General features: G+C 36.2%; 1 protein-coding gene across 1 annotated transcript in view; it reads left to right on the plus strand.

Moving 5' to 3' along the window:
• Positions 1-24,535, plus strand: part of PTPRQ (protein tyrosine phosphatase receptor type Q) — a 107,645-nt gene that overhangs the window by 25,647 nt on the left and 57,463 nt on the right. Inside the window, exons 17-25 of the mRNA XM_035544349.2 lie at positions 1,283-1,403; positions 4,961-5,121; positions 6,707-6,852; positions 13,344-13,509; positions 13,979-14,269; positions 14,591-14,866; positions 15,637-15,788; positions 18,748-18,889; positions 20,792-21,061. Of these exons, the coding sequence (XP_035400242.1) occupies positions 1,283-1,403; positions 4,961-5,121; positions 6,707-6,852; positions 13,344-13,509; positions 13,979-14,269; positions 14,591-14,866; positions 15,637-15,788; positions 18,748-18,889; positions 20,792-21,061 (1,725 nt within the window). The remainder of the gene's footprint in view (positions 1-1,282; positions 1,404-4,960; positions 5,122-6,706; positions 6,853-13,343; positions 13,510-13,978; positions 14,270-14,590; positions 14,867-15,636; positions 15,789-18,747; positions 18,890-20,791; positions 21,062-24,535) is intronic.

Here is a 24,535-nt window from a genome sequence, read left to right on the forward strand (position 1 = left end):
AAGAACTGTACAATGAACTAGGCATGCCAAGAAGATACAACATTCGGTGTTTCATAGATCTTTTATTGTATAGTCAGTGAGGATAGTGTAACAAGAAAAACACTAAATACATCTGTCACCATTTTTTTGTTACTAAATGCAGATGCTTACTGAATTCAGTGAAGCTTTGTTCATGAAAAATATTTTTTTCTTGAATGTACAGAGTTGTAAAACCTTTATGCCAACTTTTAAGATAGCGATAGAAGGAACAACTGAGAAACAAAAATGTTTATAATACACCACATGTACTTTTTTCACAGGAACACAGTGTTCCAAGTTTCGGACCAAATGTTTCATAGATTTGCTAATAGCTATGCTCATATTCTCAATTTCCATGCATGACTACAACTATGACCTGAATTTTTAGTACATGATGCTATTTGGATTAATTTGAGAAAAACAGAAGTCATTCTAATAGTACCACATAGTGATACATATATCCATGAATCAAGAAGAAGGTTTGCTTCTCAATAACATGCTAATACAAAGCAATATCACTTATACAGACATAGGTATGTTTTACTTCAGTAATATTTATATGAACTTCAGAGTAATTCAATTAAAATGAATTCAAACATGGTGTAACACTTTCCCTTACTTATGATGTTTCCCTGCACAGTTGTAACATGGTGTCATGTAAAGTTCATCTTAACATGAATTTTAATGGTCTCAGTCAATGCCTATCTTTATAGTTGCCCTTGTGACATGCTAAGTGTATGAATGTGGTCCTTACTTGATGGAGTGAATAGGTTTTACTGCTGCCTAGTATCCCACATTTTTATCATCTCTCGGTGCCATGCTTGTGCATTTTTCCACATTTTGGTGCTTCATATAATTATTTCCAGCACCTCTTTTTCCTCAGGGGAACTATTTTTGCTGTATTTTACACGTGTTCATACCTATAAAGCTCTTGTTTTTATTAGAAGAAAAAACATTACAGCAACATACTTGGACAGTAGGTGAATCACTGTGACCTACCCATTGCTCTGTTTTCTCATGAAGTACTTTTTCCATTGAATCACAGAAACAGATGTTCTAACACCACCATGCAAAATCTTCTTTTATCATCTGTCAGAAAAAGGAAAAGAAGCTGTGCTATAACATTAGTTGATGGATACTGTACCGGTGTAGCACAAAGTTCACTTTCCATCACAAATAATTAAAATCCTATTTAAGGATGCTGCATATCCCATCGATCTTAGCTGTTTAACAAGATGTTGTGTCCTGTTCTCTCATTTCATAGCTCCTAGTTCTCCTCCAGAATCCCTCTCAGTAAAACAGTTGTCGGGTGTCACTGTGAAGTTGTCATGGAAACCTCCACTGGAGCCAAATGGAATTATCCTCTATTACACAGTTTATGTCTGGTAAGATTTTCTGGAAATAGTTCTGAGGATAAATATTAATCTGTAACCTAGCAGGAATGTTAGGTTTTTCTTACACAATGTGTTGATTACATGTTTTTGGAGAATACATATTCATCCAGCACTTAGAATACTAGCCCTTTGTGTATACAAATTCAGATATAATGTTGTAACTGAAAACTGGGGTACTAAATATTTTGCAAGTGGTTTCAATGTTTTGGTTTTTTTTTATATTTTTTTTTTCTGAGGGTTTTATTTTTGTAAATTAATTCAAATTTTAATTAGAGTGTGGTGACTTTCATTCTATACTGATTGGGCCTATTTTAAGGCAGGGCACTGGCTAATCCTAAAATGTAAAGGAGATCCGAAATTGACATGAAATAGATTTCTTTTGTAGAAAGTGTGTAAAAGCAATTTGAGATCTCTACTAGCTACCATCCGTATGGCATAAGAGCTCAAGAGTTGCAGTTTTAGTCTTTGTATGTGCTATTAGTTATGCCTGATGTTGTATTTTGTAAATGTTTATAGCAAACAAGTATTTCTTTAATATATAATTTTCACTTACTATGTTGTTTTTTTCTTCTACCTGTCCTTTCTTCTTCCCTGCATTTGTTTCCTGTCCTTGCTCCCGGGATCTTTTTTTTAGTCTTTCAAAAGGAGTTTGGGCATTTTAAAACTTGCAGCTTCTGTCCTGTTCTCTGCACAATGTTGTTCAGTCTGGTGATGTGCCGTTTCTTCATAGATCTATGTATAACTTCTTCTGGGATTGAAAAGTTTTTGTTGTTGATCACTTTTAATAACTGTATTAATGCTGTACCATTTTATTGCCAATATAAAAGCCCGGTAAGCAAATGCTAAGGAATTCCACCTTATGAGACGTGAACCAGGTGTGCAAATTCAGTCTTTATAAACGCTATATTATTGAGCTTACATTTATTATTTTAATGTGACTTCACGGTTTTGGGGTAAGATTTGTCCTCAGTTCCTCAGTAGGAATTATAATTTCTAGTTAAGCTTGTGATAAAATGAACAGGAGTGTGCTCTTCTTTCCAGAAGAGTTAAATTTAGCTTGTCTTGTTACTTCTGCTGTGTTGACAAGGTCTGGTAGTCTTTAATCACAAAGAACAATAAATTTAATACTGTCTTCTATCTAGGAAAGAGTTGCTTCATGATATAGATTACTGTTTTGGAGGACTTGAGGTTATAGAAATTTTCATCCTTATATTGCCTAAAAGCTTATTGCTTTTGTTATGACAAGTTAGTAAGAATTAGTTTTTAAAAACTGTTAATTGAACCATCTTTCTAAATATTTGAATTAAGCAACCACATAACTTTTTGCAGTAACCCTTGTCCTTTTTCAGTCCATATTCTCCTTGCTGTGTCTTATCTGTCCTTACTGTGCCATATCTAAAATTAGACAGGCATTAAGTATCATCCTGAGACAAGGACATTGGAGGAAAACTCCCTTTGCCTTCCAAGGGGTCACAGCTTCACTTTTCTTTTTTTTTTTTTAATTTATGTATTTAACAGAATTGGCTATATAATTTCATCCAGTGTGTTGCAGGGTGATATATGACAAGGCAAACTGCCATGCCATAGCTTCTGCTTTTGGAGGGGCATTCTCTGTGTTACTGGGGAGATTGTTATTCCCAGAGCTTCTTGATAAAGCAGAAAGAAGAAAGCTAATGCAGGTGTTAAATAATTGTTCATTCTCTTAAATATATTGTGGCAATTACAGAAAATTTGGTAAGATTTCTGTAATGATTTGGGAACAAGAATCCACAACTAGAATGTAAAGAGTAACATTCTCTTTGATATTGTCCTTCATGAATTTGTCACAGGACACGGTGATTTTGGGTACTAGAAAGTAGCAAAGGAACTTTCTGGGTACCTTGAGTCTATAAACTCCTGCTCGCGAGTCAGCAGTTCCATAGTACCAAGGCGCATTAACAAAACTGCTGAACTTGCCAACAGCTATTGACTTTTTGCTGTACTTGTACAGCAACCCATACCACTGTTCTTTTAAAGAAAATATTTCAGGCTCAAAAATTGGCATTATCCCATTGAATATTTTTTTTCTGAGATAATTACTGGCTAGATCTACTTAGAGGTGCAATCTTTTAATGAAACTATAGTACCTGTCTTTGTCTAGTACACAATTTCTTAGGACCTCCTTTGTCTGCGTTTTTGAAAAATCTCATTTAAAACTTAATATTATTGTTCCTCATTAAAATTCCTCAGGTTAGCATATTCTGCTAGACCTCTTTCTCATTGTCTGTGAAGACTGAATTCACTTTGATCATTATATTCTTATTATTTTAATTGCAGTCTCAGTTGTTTTCTAAACAGAAAATCAACTTTTCCTGAAAAACTCCAAGCTTTAGTTCTTCTTTGTGACAATCTCCTAATTGTGGAGATGTTCTTTGGCAAAAAAGACATTATGAGAATGCAATTACTCAGCGTGGAAGTGTTTGCAGCAGTAAGCTGTACGTTTTCTTCTTAAATTATAACCAGCTACATTTTTCTGTACTAAGAATATATTGGGCAAAGATCCAAGAAAATACATCTTTTCTTTGTATAGAATTTAATAATTGTGACAGCAACCTTTTTGTTTTTCTTTATACACTACTCAAAATATCAGAACTTTGAGAAAAATGTAATGTTGGTGACACTGTGTTACAAAGACTGTTTCCCTGAGAAGGATCAGCCTTCATTGTTTTGTTTTTTTTTAATTGTAAAATTATCATCCCTCTATGAAATCCCATTAGAAGCACAGAGTATCCATTCATACAGAATTCTTTGCAGAATGGAACGTTAGCCAGCTTTTTTTTTTTTCCGTAAAATAATAAATTAATTTCTTGACGAATAACAGACTTTTAAAATTCAAGTTAGTTATTTCTGTATCTTACTTTACTTTCTTATAATCATTTCATACCTATGCTAATACCAGCATTTTATTAATGTTACATCTTATAGTCATTCTAGGTTGGTTTTGGCCTGACTAGAGTTCCATTCTGATCCCTTGCTACATTCCACCAGAATTAACTCAGCACCAGCTAATTCCTGCTCCATATCATCTTCTATTATTCCATTTATAACTTCAGCCTTCTGACCAATTTCACAGAGTCACAGTAGGGCATGCTCCCTGCTATAATCTTTTTATATTTCGCTATTCCCGTCCAGGGAGACAGTTTAGTTATGCCCTTCTGTGTCCTTCCCAAGGGTACCATATAACCATTTGATAGCAGTTACAAGTGGACCTACTCCTCCTCAATATTCAATATAATAATCTCCTTTGCTGATGTAATTTGCATACATGTTTCTGTTGGTGTTTGTTTGTTTGTTTTTAATACATAAATAAATAAAGAGCCCTATTGTGATGCAAAAGTACAAAAGTGAGCTTTTCAATATATGAGATGGAACTTACCAGGGCCTTCTTTAAAGCCTAAAATATTTGTATTTACCACAATATAGCATTTTTTCAATTTAATATTATATTCCAGAGTTGTATGCATAGAGAAATGGCATGCATATATAATTAATAAAATATTTTTCTTTAGGAATAAAATATCAAAAAGGAGTGTTAATGTAACAGAAACATCACTGCAGTTCACAGATCTGGAAAATAACTCTGAGTATAGTGCATATGTTACAGCAAGTACAAGATTTGGAGATGGCAACATAAAAAGTGATACTATAATATTCAGAACTTCTGAAGGAGGTAAGCTTATATATAGTATGAATCTTTGATTTCATGCGGCCTTGAATTTCTGTTAGGCTCATATAAGTTAATACCGCTACTGAAGGAAAATGGCATTTGACTGGTGAAGAAGAGACGTTCTACTTGTATACGCGTGTGTGTGGATTTGTGTCTGTGTGTGTACACTGTATCTATGGTTCTATAAAATTATGATTGGAATTTCTGTTGTTCTACTGAGCAGAATGTTGTGTTTCCCTTCAAGACAGGTAAGACTAAAATAATTTAGTTTTTAATTTTGAAATAAACCTAATTAATATTATAATATACGTAATAGCTCTTTGCTCTATCTTGCTCTGACATAATTTCTGAGAGGGAAAATACTCTTTAGAGTCTCTCTCACAATCCTGAAATGGATTTAATTTGAAAGTTAAATCTGTAAGTGTGCAATGATTTAATTGTTTTTTCTCTTTTAATGATTTTCAAAGTTCTAGTTAGCGTCTATAAATGATCATACTGCATACTGTGCTTTGAAAGGTTTTCAGTTTCATTAATATTTCTGGTTTTCCCACTAATTATATTGCTGCAATATGTTCCAAAATGGATTGCATGCAGACATATTTCAGAATCATTGTGCGCAGATAAACTCAACAATCAGTAGCAGGATTAGTGTCTATCCAAACCATCTCTCAAAAGACTGAAACACCAAATTGTAGGTATTCCCAATCTTTGCTACTAAAGCTGTTATGAAAGCATGAACTGACTTTTTAAGGCAGGATTTTTAGGCATTGATCTTAGAGTTCTTCCTCCAATATTTTAGTATATTATACAAACTAGAGCAACACTAAACAAGAGTCTTAATATCACCTACAGTGTTCAGTACTCTACTGCACTTGTGTAGAGCACTTTCTTGAATGGCCAGAATGTAGACTTAAGTTCTCTTGAACTGACATAAGGAAATTAAGGAGTTTGAGTTTCCTGCATCCCTGTGCTACTGAGAAGGGCCATATGCTTTACAGGATAGGAGGACAGATTAATTGAAGAATACTTACACAGTCCTTCCTGTACATTCAGTAGGCTGGGGAAAGAGATTAAAAAGCAGAGAAAATGATACTGTCCAAGCTTAAGTATCTGGTTAACATATAAGAGTTGGAAGCCTAAACTCTGTTTATAATCATCAAGGACAGAAACAGGCTTTTAATTTACGTTTTCTGAAGTCCTTTTTTTTATAATATATAAACTATATTTGGACCATTTGGAGCATAGTCAAATTCCATGTTTGCAAATTGTGAAAATTCTGTCACCTATTTGTGTACATACACAACGTAGACTATGTAAGCAAAACAGTAAGTAAAGGACAAATTGTATAAGAAAATAGTTCTTGTGTGCCAGTGTGGCAAAATAAAAATGTGTCTGAAAAAAAACAAAAAAGGTTTAAAAAATTTGTTTACAGTTACTATTTTATCATTTTCGGAAGCAATTTTTATACCACATTCAGAAATGCCTTTAATTTGACATAGGCTGTTGTGAAATCAATAGTGGCTATTTCCTGGGCACAATAATGTACAAAGCCTTCTGTGAGGCATGCTAAAACTTAACATTTTTCCAGCACCAGGTGATCCTCCGAAAAATGTTGTATACAGAAACCTTACTTCTACATCAGTAATGCTGTTCTGGTCTCCTCCTCAAAAGCCTAATGGAAATATACTGTACTACTCAGTTTATTTCAAAAATAATTCAGGGATATTCATACAGGTAAGTTTCTTTTCATATTCTTCATTTGTATGATTCAATAAAGTGTTCTAATACTTAATTCATTAAAGATTCATTGCACGTCCTTGAGACTGTTATTCTAACCTATCAAGTTGAATTAATTTCTGTAACAGCTCTGTTTGAACATTTTAATGCATGCTTGTATAGTACTGAAAATAAGGTAATACAGTCAAATTAAAGAATGGATTCCCTCATAGTTTTGTTACTCTCAAAAGGACATATCTGTTTAGCATCTTGAAACAACTATTGAGAACCCTAAGTCAAAGCATAAAAGACAAATAATATGTTACTCATTATTTTTTGGTGATCTGGACATTTCCATATATTTTTTTTATGTTGATACTTTCATCCTTAATTATGGATCACATGTATTAATTTACGTATAGTTTTTCTGCTCTCCTTTCTAAGAATGTATTTTGATACAGAAGTGTAATAAGAAGTAAGCTTCTTTTACAGGTTTTTGTTTACAAGCTTTACACATCGGGAAGAAAAGAAAGAATTTTAATGTAATGAAGAAACTAATGCATGAAAAATTACTTGTACTGTATAGATAAGATAATAAGATAATTATAGATAAGTCTAATGTAAGGTATGAATACGTTTGAGTATAACTAGAAAAAATACTCACAGATTTTACAAATACCTGTGGTCGAATCATTGCTGACATGGTTCTGTGTATACATATCTGTGACTTCTCTGAAGCTGTGTGGTTGCTAGGCTCTGTATGCATATTTTGAGATGCAAGCAGGACCATGCCATGTATTCACATGCTGATGAGATTAAAATTAGGGCTGCTTTTCAGAGTGTTAGCCTCTGCTTGCACACAGTACTGTACCAACAGCATTTTTCTTAGCCTAACAAATTCCTGGAGAAACCTTTACACCAGTGCATTGCCTGAACAAGCCCATCCTATGAAAAGTGACTACATTTGTCTAATTCTTGGACAACTAAAGGGATATTAGAGGAGGACTACAGACTTGGCCTAATTCCTGCCTTTGGGAAGGTGGAACTCTGAGGTGAAAGAGTAAGGTGAAACTAATACAACGAGAGCTATAATCCCTCTGGACTTGCCCAGGACTCTGGAAACGAAGGAGCAAGATAGGGAAGATGGAACACAGTAGCATTGGCCCAACAAGGTGAGGGTCCAGTTTCATTGTCACATGATGTAGTTGTGCAAGTGAAGGATGGTGGCATGGGTAGTAGTTACTGCTGCTTTGCCATATAATGTGGTTGACAGCAGAACACTGATAGTAGCACCACTTACAGATGTGGAACCCATCATCTTCACCCATTCAGATTTGATTTTTAACTCATCCCACTATAGAAAGCTACCAGAAGATAAACTTCACCTGCTATTGCATCTGTCTCTTACTGGCCTTGGGAGAACACCATTAATCTCTCAAATCATGATCCACTCCTAATCTGTCTGCTCCCCTTAACTCTCTCTATCCTTCACATACATCTGTGTTCACTGTTTGGCATGGCAACCACCAAACCTACATTATGCTCCTATCCTGTTCCTTGTCATTCCTGTGTATGCAAGACATTTCAAACAGGAGTTAAAAAACAACTCTCCCCAACTTCTTTCCGACAGATATTTTATATTTACACATTTTACAACAGAGAAATGCCTGTGTGAAAGCCAGCCTGATTTTTGTATATAAACATCTGTAATATATACATACAGGTGTATATATACGCGCATATGCACACAGGGCTTAGAACTGTCTGTAACATAGAAGCATCTTTATATAGTTTCAGGGTATGTTGGTAAATTTTGTATTGCACACATCTGAAAAGGCATAATACTTGTTTGGATACTCCTGCATCTAGGTCACCATTACTCATATATATCCAAACTGTATTTTCAGTTTTAGGAATGATAATAGAGGAATAGAAAACATAGACGATTTTTTCACACTTCTATGAACCCTCCATTCTCAGACACTCTGCTGTAGGCAGCCATTCCCTGCTAGTTTCTCATCTACTTCTTTGTCGGGACATAATAGCGGAGGTCCAAGCCTTAAAGTCTATCTTACAGATGCCTGAAAAACTGTCCCAGCTGGAGAACCTCAAGCAAATTAACATATTTTAATGTTTTCATAATCTGAAATAGATGTAAACATCATACTAAAACTATTACTATTCTGTTGTCTCAGGTTCTCACGTCTCCACACATTATCAGACTGATCAGATATGTTAATGAATAGAAAGCTGTTATTATAAACAACATTGTTAAGATCAGGGAATTGGTAGCTGCAGAGTAAAGTACTTTGTTCAGGAAAAAAAAAATAAAAGGCATGAGATAAAGGGTGCAGTTTACTCCTTGACATGATGCAGAAACTTAGAGGAAAAAGAGTTGCCTTTTTTTTTCTTTTATCTTCTTCTTTTTTTTTTTCTTTTTTTATAGGGCAGAATAATGTATAGTTTCTTTGCTTTACAGGTCTGCATGAAAAATCACACTGTGACTGTCCATTCAGAAGGCCTGCGATGCTCAGACCTGGGATTCAGAACAGAACAGCAGAAGGAAAAATTTAGTGATGGAGATTAGATTTGAGGATTTTGATAGATGAGTGGACTGTTTCTGTGGGATGCTGACAGGCTGTAAAAGAAGAAAGTGTCAGAGAGGGATGACTGGTAGCCAAATACATTGTTCATTATCAAATAAAGACAAAGATTCCCAGAAATACAGTGAGACAAAATGGTAGTCTGCAGTGATAACTTGAATGCCTTCCAGGCAGAGCTGCTAGCAGGTAGCAGAAGAAACCAATGCTTGCACTAGTTTCAAGTTCAGCTGTATTTTTCAGATTCTGTCATAGATCTAGGGAAAATACTACTTTTCGGTTTATGGTCATGACTCTGCACCAGTGCAGTAAAGAGATGATGCACATTCTGACCAAGAGCATTTCTTACACAGACTATATGGCACTGTAGCTCTTGTTCTAGTCACTTCTGTGTCATGCTGCTGGATTCGTGCAGTTCAAGCTTTTCCTATCTGCAGTAGCAGCTTTGCAAGTTTTGCTTAGTGGTTCCTTGCATGATACTTGAAGCAGATACTACCTATATTCTAAATCTTACCATGGAAAAAAAAGTCAAAGAATTTATGGAAATAATTGTCTTATTGCTAAATATTGATCTATAAACAATGTTAATGACTTGAATAAACTCTTTTATTCAATCTCTCTATATCTGTGTTTTGATTAGAAAGAAAGTGGGAAAGGTGCTAATTACTAATATAAATTTATGCTTGGAGAAACCTCTCCAGCATAGGAATTTCAGAACAGATGAAAACTGTCCTGCTCTGCCAAAATAGGCAGGGAAACCAGGAACTAAGAAGAGAAAGAAAGCCTGCTGCTCTTCTAGAGACTGAGTATTAGACCCAAAATCATCCAGCCCCCATACCACCACGTTTTTGTTGAAGCCAAGCTAAGCGAAAGTGACTGGGCATAGTTCAGAGTGAAATTTGGCTTGGTCTGCCTTGGAATGAAGACAAGGGTTGCAAGGAATGCAGTGTATTAACTTAACAAGCAAAAATTTTATCTCACCAATATGACCAATATAAGAGAAAAAGTGAGACTCCTTAAAGTACACTGGAGATTTTTGAAAAGATGGCCTTAGAACAGTATAGACTACAAAAAGCGTCTTCACTTAGATCAGTACTGGAACAGTGTACATTACATTGACGGATGGCTTGGATTAGCCCTCATGGTGTCAGTGCTCTCCTAATTACCAGAGTCAAGTATGTGATATTCTTACTCAAAATAGCACTAAAGTACAGTGAACTTAAAGAAAGAAACAATGGGGGGGGGGGGGAAATGGTTAACAGTGAAGAAGAGCAGCACTATATTTATTGTCTGTATACAACTAATTATGGCTTTATGCCACTGGAAATTTCTGCTAGAGTGAAGAAGATACTTTCTTCTGACATGGCCTGTATTGCTTACACTTAGCTGCTTTTAATAATCTGATACTTTGCTATGTCAAAACTTCTTTCATGTATGGATGAAGAAAGGGATAGAAGGAAGAATTTCTTCAGCTGTAGCCAAAGATCCTAAGCTGTTTGCTTTCATCTGCAGCCACAGTTAATTCTGAAACTTCCTATAGTGTTCTGTCCCCAGGGTACAATTAGTACAAGTTTCATCTTTTCTCAGTTTGTACCCACACAGCTCTTCCTGTTCACCCTTACTCTTAATTATGTGTTCATTTTTTGCTAATATTTTGTCATATCGGAAGTTTGAGGTAGTCCTCTGTTATCAGTCCTTGGGCTCCTCATTGTAAGGAGACTTTCTCTTAAAAAAGTTTTTGTTGAACCACCAAAACTTCTGTTGTTACAGCCTTCACGTTGGTTCACTAAGTGTGTAACCGGCAAGCAGCTGACTAAATTGTAAAGGTATGCCTTTTAAACTAAGGCTTGGGTTTTCAGCTGTTCATACCAGTAAACTCTCTATAAATCTAGAATCAAAAGTTTGTCTTGTATTTTTGACATTTTTACCTTGAAAACTCAGGGAAATACTTTAAGTCCTTGTTAGATCTTAGTAGATGCTATTACTGTTAATCACTAATTATTACTCATAATATTTAGGAATAATAACAGGAGAGTAGTAGAATGATGCATTTGGTTCAGAAGTCATTTTATGTTACGTGTTTGAGCATCAGATGATTTAATTAAATTCCTCAGAATTCAATCCTTGATTTCCGGTATCTTTCCCTACCAAGTGTAAAGCAAAGCTTTTCCCAATATTTTTCAGTTAGTTACATGAAGACAGTGTTAACTTCCACCTATATTTAGATGAAAGTCTAATTTAAGGTGGAATTTCTTTGTATTTTGTCTGATGTTGACCTAACCAGATCTTTCAGACAAGCCTGTGAGTGTGTTTTAAGTCTGTGGTTCTGGGATTCTGTTTCTGTGCACTGTTAGTAGGAGTGGATGTAGAAATGTATACCACCAATTTAAGCAGCTTCTGTTCTGCATTCAAAAAAAAAAAAGAAACAAAACAAAACCAGTGGTTTATTTACTTATTTAATTTATTATTTAATTTATTTACTTACTTATTTTATGTGAGCACTAGTAGCCATAGGCAAAAATAGGTCTGCAGATATAGGTGTGAAAATCTCATGGAAATCAATGAGTATTGCCTTTTTTTTTTTTCCTGCAGAAATAATTTTGCCTGTATGAAAAACCAAAGAAATTGGTCATGCCATGTTACATATAGAAATCAGTACATTTTGGTGACAGACATGAAGGTTATATACCAAACTATCAATTTTCAAGATATTGACTCAACTGTTTAGTAGAGTGTATCACACTGATTTTTTCAGTAGGAAATTTCCTCAAGAGAAATGCAACCTATTTTTTAGTATATGGGTTTAATATGCCTGTGTTTATATACAGTATTTCTCAATTTAAATATGCAAACATTACAGTCATCTTGGCTGCTGATGCCACGTGCTCAATGGAGGCTCAATGGAGCAAAGTGGCTGCTGGAGAGGAATGATGCTGATAATTCAAAGCCGGAGCAAAAGTTTGACTTCCATACAAGTGCTGAGTTTCCTTATGGGGCCTGTGACCTCTCAATAGTTTTCAAATCATGAACCAAACTGCTGTGGGCCTTCTAAGTCATGTTCCTTTAAAACAGCGGTATTATACAGATTTGGTTATGTGGTATAGCTTTGGTATAATCTGAGTTAATTTTTTTCTTTTCAGTTTCCCAAATTGTTCATTCCAAACAAGAACAGGCTCCTCATCGGGTCTGATCTGAAGCAGTAAACTATTGCAGCAGTCACAGTTCTAGTGAAAATTTTTATATAGTTTGAAAGAAAGTAGGATGTAGTCCTCATGTGGTTGTCTTTTGTTAGCAAGTAATCGCACAAGGAAAAAAACTCCATTGGTCCCTTCAGTTCTACACAATCCACTGGCGATATTCGCTTGTATTAGAATCAATGAGGTGTTTTTAATGAAAACCAGAGGAATGGTTGCAGTGAGATCTCTGCCTCTGGAAACTTTTAATTCAAAGTTAGACAATTAGACAATTATAAGATCTACTCTCCTAAAGAAAGGAGCAAAGTGAGAGAAGTGCTTTGATTCACTTTATGCAGATCAAACAAGACAATCAAGCGTGCTCATTAGCAAATTTTTTGTTGTTGTTTTCCTGTTGCTATATGGATAAACCCATTGCAATATTGCATATTTAATGTGATTTAAAAAGAGGTCGATTGTCATTCAACAGCTACAAATGACAGGATGAGTCAATTAGGTAGTGTGTACAAGGAGTAATAGACAGCACACAATAAATAACTTGATTATTTCAGAAAAATCAGGACCTATTAGTAGTCAAAGTATATATTTATGTCTCTTGAGTGATCTGGTGAATCATCTGTCTTGGTGGTGGTGATAGCTGAATGAGAAGTCAATGAATAAGTAATATTTATGTTCAATGACAATATATATATATATATTTTTTTTTTTCCTTCAGAATTTCACAAGTTCTGGTAACTACAGCCATGTCAATATGTCCCATTCTGCAGTTCTGGATGACTTGGCCAAATACAGCCATTATACTCTGTGGGTAACTGCAAGCACAGCTTTTGGGGATGGAAACAAAACCAGTGAAATAATAGATGTGTATACAGATCAGGATAGTAAGTGAATAACTTTTTAAAATGTTACAATGTATATCAATGCTTCTATTTATTAAATATTCTCTAACTTTAAAATGATTTTACTGTTAAGATGGCAAAACTAAAAAAAGAAAATCCAGTAAATGTTGTTTTTCATTTTCCTTTGCATGAAAGACATTTTGATTTGACTCTGTAATACAGAGAATATAGTTCTCAAGCTTCTTCTTTGGATGCAAGCAATAAGAATATTGTATTAAACCATCATTAAGGCTCTTTCAAAAGTCAAATGTAATGTAGATGGTTATTCATATATCCTATCAAAATATTTTGGTTTTGATATTAAAAAAAATCATTTTTAAAAAATTGTACACAATATTTAGTTTTACAGATAAGATTTATAAAACAATCATACTTTGGGCATGCATATCTGTTTTGGTTTTGGATTCTTTAGTATTGTAATCTATGCATTTGTTTTGTTTATCTCTCATAGTCCCAGATGGTTCTGTTGAAAAGCTGGTCTATCAAAACATTTCCTCATCTTCTGTAAATGTAAGCTGGCTTCCACCATCCCAGCCAAATGGTTTAGTCTTCTTTCATGTTTCTCTAAGTTTATTGCAACTGGGAACCAATAAGATATTGTCTTTCCTTACTTACAACACAAGCATCATTTTTGACAATCTGGAGAAATACACTGATTACATTCTGAAAATCACACCAGCCACTGATAAAGGATCTTCTGAACTGCATGCTCTAAGTCTGCATATAAGAACTGATGAAGATGGTAAGTTTAAGAATAGTTTTTATTCAATCTGAGGAAATGTAGAAAAAGCAAAATGTTTCTCTTTCTAAAAGAAAAAAAATAGTTTATCTTTCTCATTTTACTTAAAATTTTGTGTGTGTGAGAGTGTGTGTGTGAGAGAGATACAATAACACAAACAACTGCTACACATTTCTGTGTTGAGACCATGAAATAGAATTTTCTGCTCAGAGCACAATTTCAACTAAGACTAAAATAGCTAATATAAGTAAAACACGTTTTTCATTATAACTCATATTTTTCTGAGGTTATCCTTGTTTTTCTCTCTCTTATTTCTTTGTGTAGTCCCAGAATCAGCACCTATAATCAAAAAATTTTCAAATCTCTCAACTACCTCAGTTATGCTTTCATGGGACCCTCCTGTTAAGCCAAGTGGTGTTATAATAAGTTATGATTTAAATTTGTTTGGGCCAGAAAGGAATATCTCATTCTCTACCACCAATAATTTCATCATTTTGGAAGACCTTGTACCATTCACATTATACAGTATTTACACAGCTGCAAGAACTATAAAAGGATCCGGTCCATCTTCCATGCTTCTGTTCTACACAGATGAGTCAGGTGAGCAAACAATTGTAACCAACTTTGAAATTTTGTCCGTATGATATGGCATCTGATTTAAATCTGAACATCGCACGTTGAAAGAGTCGAGATGAAAGATTCATTTTCTATTGGTCTTGTGTGAAGAGCTCTCAGAAGAAAGAAACACTACAAGAGAAGTCTTTTCTGAATTCTCCTCCTCTAATCACAGTGTGCCAGAGGTGGTCATGTTCTGCAAAGGATTACAAAGCTCCAAGAATGTTTTTTCCTTTGAAATTCATTAGCTGGCGAAGTGTCAGGGATTTTGAAGTAAACAACAATACCTTCCTCTTCTTCTCTCCTATGTACATAATTAAAAAATACAAAACATGAAAACATTTCCGACATTCTTTCAGGTCTCCCTTTCACGGACCTCCTCCCACCTGTGTGGTAAATGATGTTCTCCTGTTATTGAGTTGTGCTCACTATAAGCTTTAGGAAGTGAAATATATTTAATTCCAAGATACATGTACTATGACTTTTTAAGTGTCTTAGCTCTGACAATGGGCCTGTTTAAGTGACAAATAGCTTTCTTAGGTATCTGAGAAGATCCCTTGCTGACTAAACATATTCCTGGTTAATGGAATTTGTTTCTTTTCAAAAAGAAAGAAAGAAACAAAAAGATAGAAATGAAGTGCTGTTTTGTTGAGTTCAGATTGAAATAGTAACAAATGTTCATATGTTCTGCTGCTATGTTTGGTTTTGCCTGGTTTATTTGTAATTTGTAAGTCAAGAGCATTTCTCTTTTGCAGTGCCATTAGCTCCACCCCAGAATTTGACCATTACCAATTACACTTCAGATTCTGTGTGGCTAAAATGGGATCCAAGTCCTCAGCCAAATGGTGTTATTATGAGATACAATTTTAAGATTTATCAAAACAACACTGAAGAAATATTTTATCAGGTATGTTTGTAATATTTGTGTTTAATTTCTTTGTCAGATAAATGCTTTTTTTAATGTTTTACAAACAACATTTATGACAAATACTTTAAATGTCTCTTATGCTCCTAGAATTATGGAGCTCCTATAAATTCCTTTTTGTTAAGACAGCTTACTTACCATCCCACAATGTCTATAACTCAATTTTTAAAATTAGATAGAAAAATATGTCTACATCTTAATGTGTTTTCAGCTTCTAATATTCCATTAATGATGAGCTTTATTAATCTGTAGTTCATATTTCATTGTAAGTTTGTTGTTAGAAAATGACAGAAGTGACTTGTATCTGCCTATGTGTAGCCATCTAGTATCTGTGGGCTTCCAAGATTAAAAAAGAAGGAAAGAAATTTCTTGTCATCTTGAAAAATAGTTTTAAAATGTTTAGAGGTTTGCATTTTTTGTTTGTTTGTTTGTTTTACAGAGTAACAGAATAAATTTTAACTGAAATAGAAGCTATAAAATTAGATGTAGAAATTGGTCAAGGCATTTATGTCTGGTTGCTGGCATGGCATCAAATATCTGCCATGAACTGTAAGGGCAGCAAGTGAGATCAGGATTGCATCTCAGGTTTAGAAACTAAATAGTGAGTTCTGTTCACCTGAGACATGGTTAAAAGTTACAGTGAAAAGGCATTGCTGCAGTCAGCTATGAGCTTAAGACATACAGTGTGAGGTACACTGTGATACTGTGTTGACAAACTCCCTCAGCAGTTCCAGAGACTTAGCACGCAAGGGAAGTGCTTGTGCTGTTGTTAAGCTTATCCATTGCAGCAGTCATTCCCCATGAGGTGGCCTGCTGTGCAGTCTTTGCAGTCTGTTCCCCATGGTGAATGAAGGGCTGTCATGATCCAGTTTGTTCCATGGTCTTTGGAGGAGGCGGGGCAGAATGCAGATATGGAAGAGGAAGAGAGCTCTCTATAGAGAGCTGCCTTTGGAATCATGTTCTTTGAGAGCTCATGAAGGCCACCAAAGAAGGCCATGGTCTATCTGTGGCAGACTTAAACCCAGTTAGATTACAGAAACTGGCAGCAGTATTTGAATACATCTGCTGAGCTCCAAGTTTCTTCCTGTTATATAAAGTAATGTTTCTTCATGTTATCTAATGTAGTGGCCAAGAAACTGGATTTAGATTGTGGCAGAGAGAGAGGCAGAGCAATGTATTTAGAAATATTGAAGTTAGTCACCATAATTCCCTGATGATGTGAATCCCACAAAATGCTCACCAGGTTTTCTTGCTGAAGTTTAGCTCTCTCCCTGCTGCTATTAGAGTCCTTTCAAAACATGCACAAAATATTACTTGAATGCTCTGTGTCCCCCATAAGACCCTGTTAGAGAAGCTATTGAAGTAAGGGCTAGATAAGCAGACAGTGAAGGGGACTGAAAACTGACTGAACTGCTGGACCAGGAGGATAGGGTTCAGTGGTGCAAAGTCTAGTTGGAGGCCAGTAAGCAGAGTGCCCTAAGGGTCAGTACTGGGTTCAGTCCTGCTTATCTTCATTAATGATCTGGACGATGGGATACCCTCAGTAAATTTGTGGATGGCATGAAAGTGGGGGGAATGGCTGACTCACCAGAGGGCTGTGCTGCCATCCAGAGGGACTTTGACAGGGTGGAGAGGTGGCCTGACAAGAGTCTCATGAAGTTCAACAAGGAGAAGTGCAGAGTCCTGCACCTGGAGAGGAACAACTCTAGGCACCAGGACATTCTGGGGACCACCCACTTGCAAAGGAGCTTTACAGGAAAGGACTTAGGAGTCCTGGCAGACACCAAGTTTTACATGAGCCAGCAGCGTGCCCTTGCTGCAAAATAATCTAACGGTGGCCAAAAGTATTGCCAGCAGGTTGAGGGAGGTGATCCTTCTTGTCTGTTTGGCACTGGTGAGGCCACACCTGGAGTGTTGTGTCCAGCTCTGGGTCCCCCAGTACAAGGGAGACTTGGACTTACTGGAAAGAGTCCAGCAGAGGGCCACCAAGATGACAAAGGGACTGGAGCATTTCTCCTATGAGGAGAGGATGAGAGAGCTGGGACTCCTCGGCCTGGAGGAGTCTCACAGGGGATCTTGTCAATGTGTATAAATACCTGAAGGGAGGCTGCAAAAAGGATAGAACCAGGCTCTTATCAGTGGTGCCCAGTGCAAGGACAAGCAGCAATGGGCACAAACTGGAACACAGGAGGTTCCGTCTAAACATTAGGAAGCATGTCTTCACTGTGCAGGTGATGGAGCAGTGGCACAGGCTGCCCAGAGCGGTATCTCCTTCCTTGGAGATCTTCAAAAGCTGTCTGGACATGGTCATGGATAACCTGCTGTAGGTGGCTCTGCTTGAGCAGGGGGATTGGACGAGATGACCTCTGGAGGTCCCTTCCAACCTTAACCATTCTGTGATTCTCTGAAAAACTGCTATGAGGAACCAAACTGTGGGTTTTAGCTCTTCATCAGTCCGTGTGTCTGACTCAGGTAAAGTGAAGGAAATGTTGAGCTATGACCCATGACCTTTTCCATTGAAGACATGTAGTAAGAAAGTAGAAGGTGAGAGGGGGTTGATAAGGTGGTGTGGAGGTAACAAGAGTTCTCAGTATTGGTGAAAAAAAAAAAAGAAGACATATGTGGAGTTAATCTGTTCTAAAAATGCTGTGTAATTATGATACCATCCTTTAGCATATCTTCCTCACAAGCTGCATTGAAAGAGGGAGAGGAGAAAGGGAAGGAAGAATTTGACCCTGCATTCCTTTTAGTTGAGCTCAGGGACTACTTTGTCTGACTGAAAGCTACTGAGAGTAGGAGAGGAAAGACTATAGCTCTAAATAACCTATAGCAAAACTATAGCAAGACTGTAGCTCTAAATCTCTTCTTTTCAGCATGTTCAAGGTGAGGCCCACAATGTTCACAAAGATTAATTGTGTACTAATAATTTTTCCTCTTTAAGAATGTTTCAGGTTCATACAATGAGGCAAACCTTGTTGGATTAGAACCATTCAGCACTTACTTTATCAGTGTATCTGCATTTACCAGACTTGGGAACGGCAATCAGTTCAGTCATGCTGTCCAATTTACAACGATGGAATCAGGTTAGATGTGACTTTTTATGAGCTGCAGTTTTGTTTGTGTAGATTTTCCTTGTGTTACTGAACAGCAGCCTTCCTCTTCTCTCCAAAGAAAGTGTAACATAACACTATCTCATTGTCTTCTGCTTGTGTAACACCAATTCCCATTCCTATTGTACCAGATAGACTGGGTTTGAAGTTTGATGTTGGAAGTGTAGAATTAGAAATGTCCTCATCTGAAATGAGAGGCTTATATGACTACTATAATTATTTTAATAGCATCACAGATAAAGGGAGGAAAATTAGATAGATATCAGACTTTGCAGATCAAAGCAATAATTCAGATCCGTGTGGAAATAACTGAAACTTTAGCAGTACCAAAAAAACTGGACAAAAGATTGGCAAATGAACTAGAAATTCTATTAAACAAATGTAATTTTTTAAAATTTTTTATTATTTATTTTAGGAAGGGTAACAAGTCTCTAATTAAATACATAATTTGTTACATCTTGTTCTTCCTTACAACTGGGGAGGGCTGTGCAATATAACTGATTTAGTTAATTACGTGGAATTTTGTCATGTGCCATGCTGTTCTACTGTACAAGTGCTGTCAAAACCAGAAGACTGGGTTCGGATAGAGGGCCATGTCTGATCTCCCAAGTTCCCTAGCACTGATAGCAAAGGAAGTAGAGGAAATATCAAAAGGTTCCAAATGGTGACTGTGATTTTTCAAGATCACACTTCCAATGAAATAATATTTCCAGAGCTGATAAAACATCAGTTTTGGAAAAAGAAAAAATGCTGTTTATTGTAGCCAGCTGTTAGAACACCGTGAAAAATCTGGACCATCACTAAACTGGTTCACGTTGGCTGTTGGATCCCTGCAGGTGGAGGCTGTGCTGCCCAAGAGCCACAGTCACCCCTCAGTTGTCTCATTCCATCACTGACAGTCCATTCCCCTGGTACTTTCCTCAGGAGTGCTGGAGAGACATTGCCCGTGGAAGTGTGGTCTAGCCATTTTTAATCTTTTTCTCAGATTTTGTGAAAAGACTATTCTTCAAACCAAAAAGACAATCGTTTTAAAGAGATTCATCTACCTTTGTGCAGTGATAGTTAACATGTTTCCCTTTATATCTGTTTCCTCAGTAACAGTTCTTTCACTATTTTACGGATTCCTGGACGTGTTTCAGTAGAGGAGATAGGTGCGGCCACCCCTCATTATGTATTCACTTTCTCTTAGCTTGTACAGCCAGCAATTTAGCCTTTTCTGAGATCCAATTCATTGTTCTATTTAATCAGTTGTTCACATGTAAATGCTCTATTTTAAGCATGAGTTTAATATTTGATACCTTTTATTAAATTTTTATAAGCATTTAAAATTTCTCCTACTAGCAAGGAGGTGGGGAGCAATAAGGTAATAGCATTGATATGGAAGCTCTGAAGCCTGCATAGTGACTTATGTGCAGGTCATGCCTCAGCTGAAAGGACAGAGAGAGATGATTCAGTGTCTAAAAGAAACAGAGCTAAGAGACAAAAGAAGTTTCTGCTGTTGATGCTATCGTGGAGTGTATGAGTTTCACACTACTGTGTATGTTCTACTACATTTTGATTACAAAAACGTAGGGAAATATGAGATGAGAAAATAAAACTGGAGTACACAACAAGGAAAAAGACAGATAGATGGCCTCTTCTGTGTCAAGTACTTGGATCACTCATGATCATGCTGTTCAGAAATGAACCATATAATAAGGACAAAGACATATTTTTGTTCTTTCAACACATTTTTATTACAATATCTATTTGTCTGCCTCTGGAATGTTTAACCCTGTCTTTGATATTATGGCTGCTTCTCCAATGATATTGTTCTGTGAGTACAATTTCAATTGTGTGGGAATATTAACCTCTGGTGTATGTGCATCTTTTAAGTCCCAGATGTTGTCCAGAATGTTCGCTGTATTGCAATGAGTTGGCAATCGATCCTAGTGCAATGGGACCCCCCTGCTTCATCCAACGGTGTGATTACTCATTACATCGTAACAGTTGAAGGAAGTTCTACAAATTTTTCATCTTATGATACGCTGCATATTTTTAGAAGTCTGCTTTCTAATATTTCTTACCATTTTAAAATAAAAGCTGCAACATCTGCTGGTGATGGTGAAGAACAGATATGTAATGCCAGTACACTTCCAGAAAGAGGTAACAGATTACTGAAGCTAATTCTTTGTTTAATTTAAGTGATAACCAAGAGGCAAGCAGGCCCAAAATACCTGCTTCACTACAGGCAGCTAAATCCTTCTCTTTTTTCTTTTTTTTTTTTTTTTTTTCTAAACTTGATTCTAATAGTGGAAGGGAAGAAACAGGGCTTCCTCTTTCTCCTTTTTTAGAATACAGTGGGTCCCGTCCTTTCTGGCTTATTGGAGATTTATGAACTCTATCTGTGTCATCTTTCCTCTTGTTAGCTCAGAAACTTCTGTCCATTGACAGGGTTCAAAATCCTTTTTTGAAGGAAGTGTTTTTAAATATTAGAGATAACCATGCTTATATCTTACAGCAGTGGCTGGAAATATGTACTGAGGTTAACTGCTGCGCTGAACATGGATGCATGTGAGCATGCACCTAAGAACACTTCTGAATCGCAGTTGTATCTCTCCACCCTTTGGATGGGGAAAAGTCAGTCCTGACTCAGAGCTACAGTAAGACTGAAACTGGGGATGGGTGCCCAGACTGGCAAGCCAATGCCTGATTAAAACTGGACTCGTCCAAAACCAGAAAGTTTTGGAGACAGGTTTATAGGAGGCATTTTACCCTCTGGTACAGATGAGAACAGGAGGCTTCCTGGGTTGCCTACTTCATGGAAGGCGGAGGAAGGCTGCTGGTAGTGTCAAGAAGCCTGGCACCTGTGAAAGTTAGTTGTAGCAATTTCTGAGGAATTTGGGGTTGGATGTTAATTAGTGCTTGAGGAAAGCCTGGAAAAACTGTGGAAGTGGTATTAGCCATGAGCTTGAAAGACAAAGTACTAGCCTGTTGTGGTCTACATTATGTAGAGTTGTACTAGCAGGAGAAAATAAAACAAAAACAAACAGACTTTATTTTCTAACAACACGTGGCTGATGTATCTTATCACTAAGAGTTGCCTGAGTGAAGGGTTTATACTACAACACATCTTTTGTTTTTTGTGTTTTTTTTTGGTACATACACTGCACAAACTCTTTCTTGCTGTTTTAGTATTTGGCTTACAGGTTGTTGCTTAGTCATATTTACAGCAAACTAGTTATTATTAGGACATTTCCTTTACTGTGTGTTTGCATGAATTGTTTTCTGGTGACTGGCTACTAGGAATTGGAGATTCATGGTTGGGAATGGAAACAGTTTTATAGCTGTTGTCAGCTTCTTATTTATGGTGGTCTAAGATTAGTCACAGAATACGTAGCCAGCCCTGAGTCACTGACAATGCATTTATTTCTGACATAAAGTGAAATCGAATTTGGCTCAGTGTCTCACTGCATAGTGTTTGACCTTTGCATTCTTACCAAGATTATTTGACTTTTCCTTTTTTTTTTTTTTAGGTAATCTTGTTCATAACTGGGTAAAATTAAACATGAATCATGAAGATTAAATTTATGAGGAGATTAGTAGTGTTTTGTGTCTAATCTAGCTCCATTGTCATGGTAAACCACTTCTGCCAGGCTGCAGTATGTTAAAAAATCTGTCAACTTTGTAGTGGTAATGTTACTTTGTGTTTAAAAATATCATGCGATATTTGAAAGACAATATAGCACGCACACATGCAAAAATGATTTGGAACGTTATGACTGAATAGCTACCCTTGGATTATTTTCAAGAAAATGCATACATTAAAATTAAATTTCATTAGGGTTGAGTGAATTTTTAGAAGGGAAAAAGATCCATAAATTGTTAGGATAGTTCTCAGAAAGACAGTAAAGCTGTGCAGCTTCAGGTAACTCAGAAGTCTGGGGCTGGTGTAATAGCCATTCAGTTAAAAATAAAAATAAAAGAATTAAAAGCCGCTTGGAGGGTTCAAAGTATAAATAACCAAAAGAAAACTACAGCTGCTGTCAATTTTTTAAAATTTAGATATTTCTTGTACTTCTTATTATTCTCTGAAAATATTAACTGTATTGATCATAAAATTAACATGTGCAGAGTAATTTTTCTCTCATTACTACTGGTCCTATTTAATATTATAACTGAACACAGAATCTTGGAACAGGTTGAGGACCACATTGTACTATGGTTACAGTCCTTACTATTTGTTTTCTGCTGAACAGAGATTCATTCATAACTTCCATTTAAATGAAATATTGCTAGGAAATTGTCCAAGAAACATTTTTTAATTTAATCTGAGCTTAATTTTGCTGGCCTATGCTAAGTTGTAGCTGTGCACAGAAGTATGCTTTGTGGATGAAAAAGAAGAGTGCCTGAAAGGGTTGGTAATAGGAAAGTTTCTCGGGTCTTCTGGTGTGGAGCTGGCAAATTATCATCATTTGTTGTTACTTGTGCTAAAACATGTTTATTCTCTGAATAAGTGAACCTATAAAGATTCTGGTTTTGTACCTCTGAGTTGGAGGTGCCTACTAGGAAATGTGGTCACCTTTCTCATTTAGGCTTGTGAGGAACACAAAATGTAGCATGGGCTTAAAACCTTCTTCATACCCAAATAAATGGTCTGTTTCTACCACCATATATTCTTTTCATAGGACATGGCAGCTCTAGGAGTTGGGGTTGCATGAATTTCTTCATTAACTTGTAAAGAGAACTACAAATGCCCATAATGCAGTGAAAGAATCGTTTAAGTCAGTACCTTAAAGCAGTCCTGAGGGTCCCAAGCATGATGTGGAAGTGCACTGTTTTGGCCTGGTTATCCAGAGGAATCACTTGTTGCAGAGCCCCAGTATGGAAAATGGAAGAACTTTGTTCCATATCACTACTGCAGATAAGAGAAGTATGTTTCACATGTTCAAACAGTGCTATAAGCTCACATTTCCAATATGTATTAAAGCAGAAGCATCACAAAAACATGGGGTGAATCATGACTAAGAATCTTTGAAACACTTCTTTCCAAGATGACTGAAACTGCTTTCTTTTCCAGACTTCTACTTTCCTAATAGTGTGGATCTTTTTTTAGATTTTCTCATTAGTTGATATCTCCAAATGTAAGTTAATGGCTTTGATGTTGATGGCAGGTCTTCACTAGACAAATGAAGTGATCAGTTGGTGGCTGCCAATGAAAATGCATTGACGTTATTTTTATAAGAAGTTGGATAAGAATAGAGGAATCATGTAGTGTAGGATGAAAGAACTTTTTTTGTAAGGACTAGGTCAACTCAGAACATAAAAGAAATAGTGGCGAGATATACATACAAAGCTGATGTTGAAAGCATTTTGAGGTCAAATATGTTGTTTACTGAAAAGTAGACAGTAGTCCAGTTTGTTGGTAAGCTGGGCATTCTTGATTTAATTTAAGACTCAAGAATATTGATAGTTATTCACTACTTTTCTAAGCTTAGTTTCAAGGTGTGCATTTATCCTTAGATATGTAAGACTTGATCTTTCATTTCTTAGACCCCACAGTTAGATACTGAATTTTCTAATGTGCTAGGGACTCAGAGATCTAGTTCAAGGAGGCTTTTTTAAGACGTGTTCTCAACT

Source organism: Cygnus atratus, chromosome 1 (assembly GCF_013377495.2).
Source record: "Cygnus atratus isolate AKBS03 ecotype Queensland, Australia chromosome 1, CAtr_DNAZoo_HiC_assembly, whole genome shotgun sequence".
NCBI lineage: Eukaryota > Metazoa > Chordata > Aves > Anseriformes > Anatidae > Cygnus > Cygnus atratus.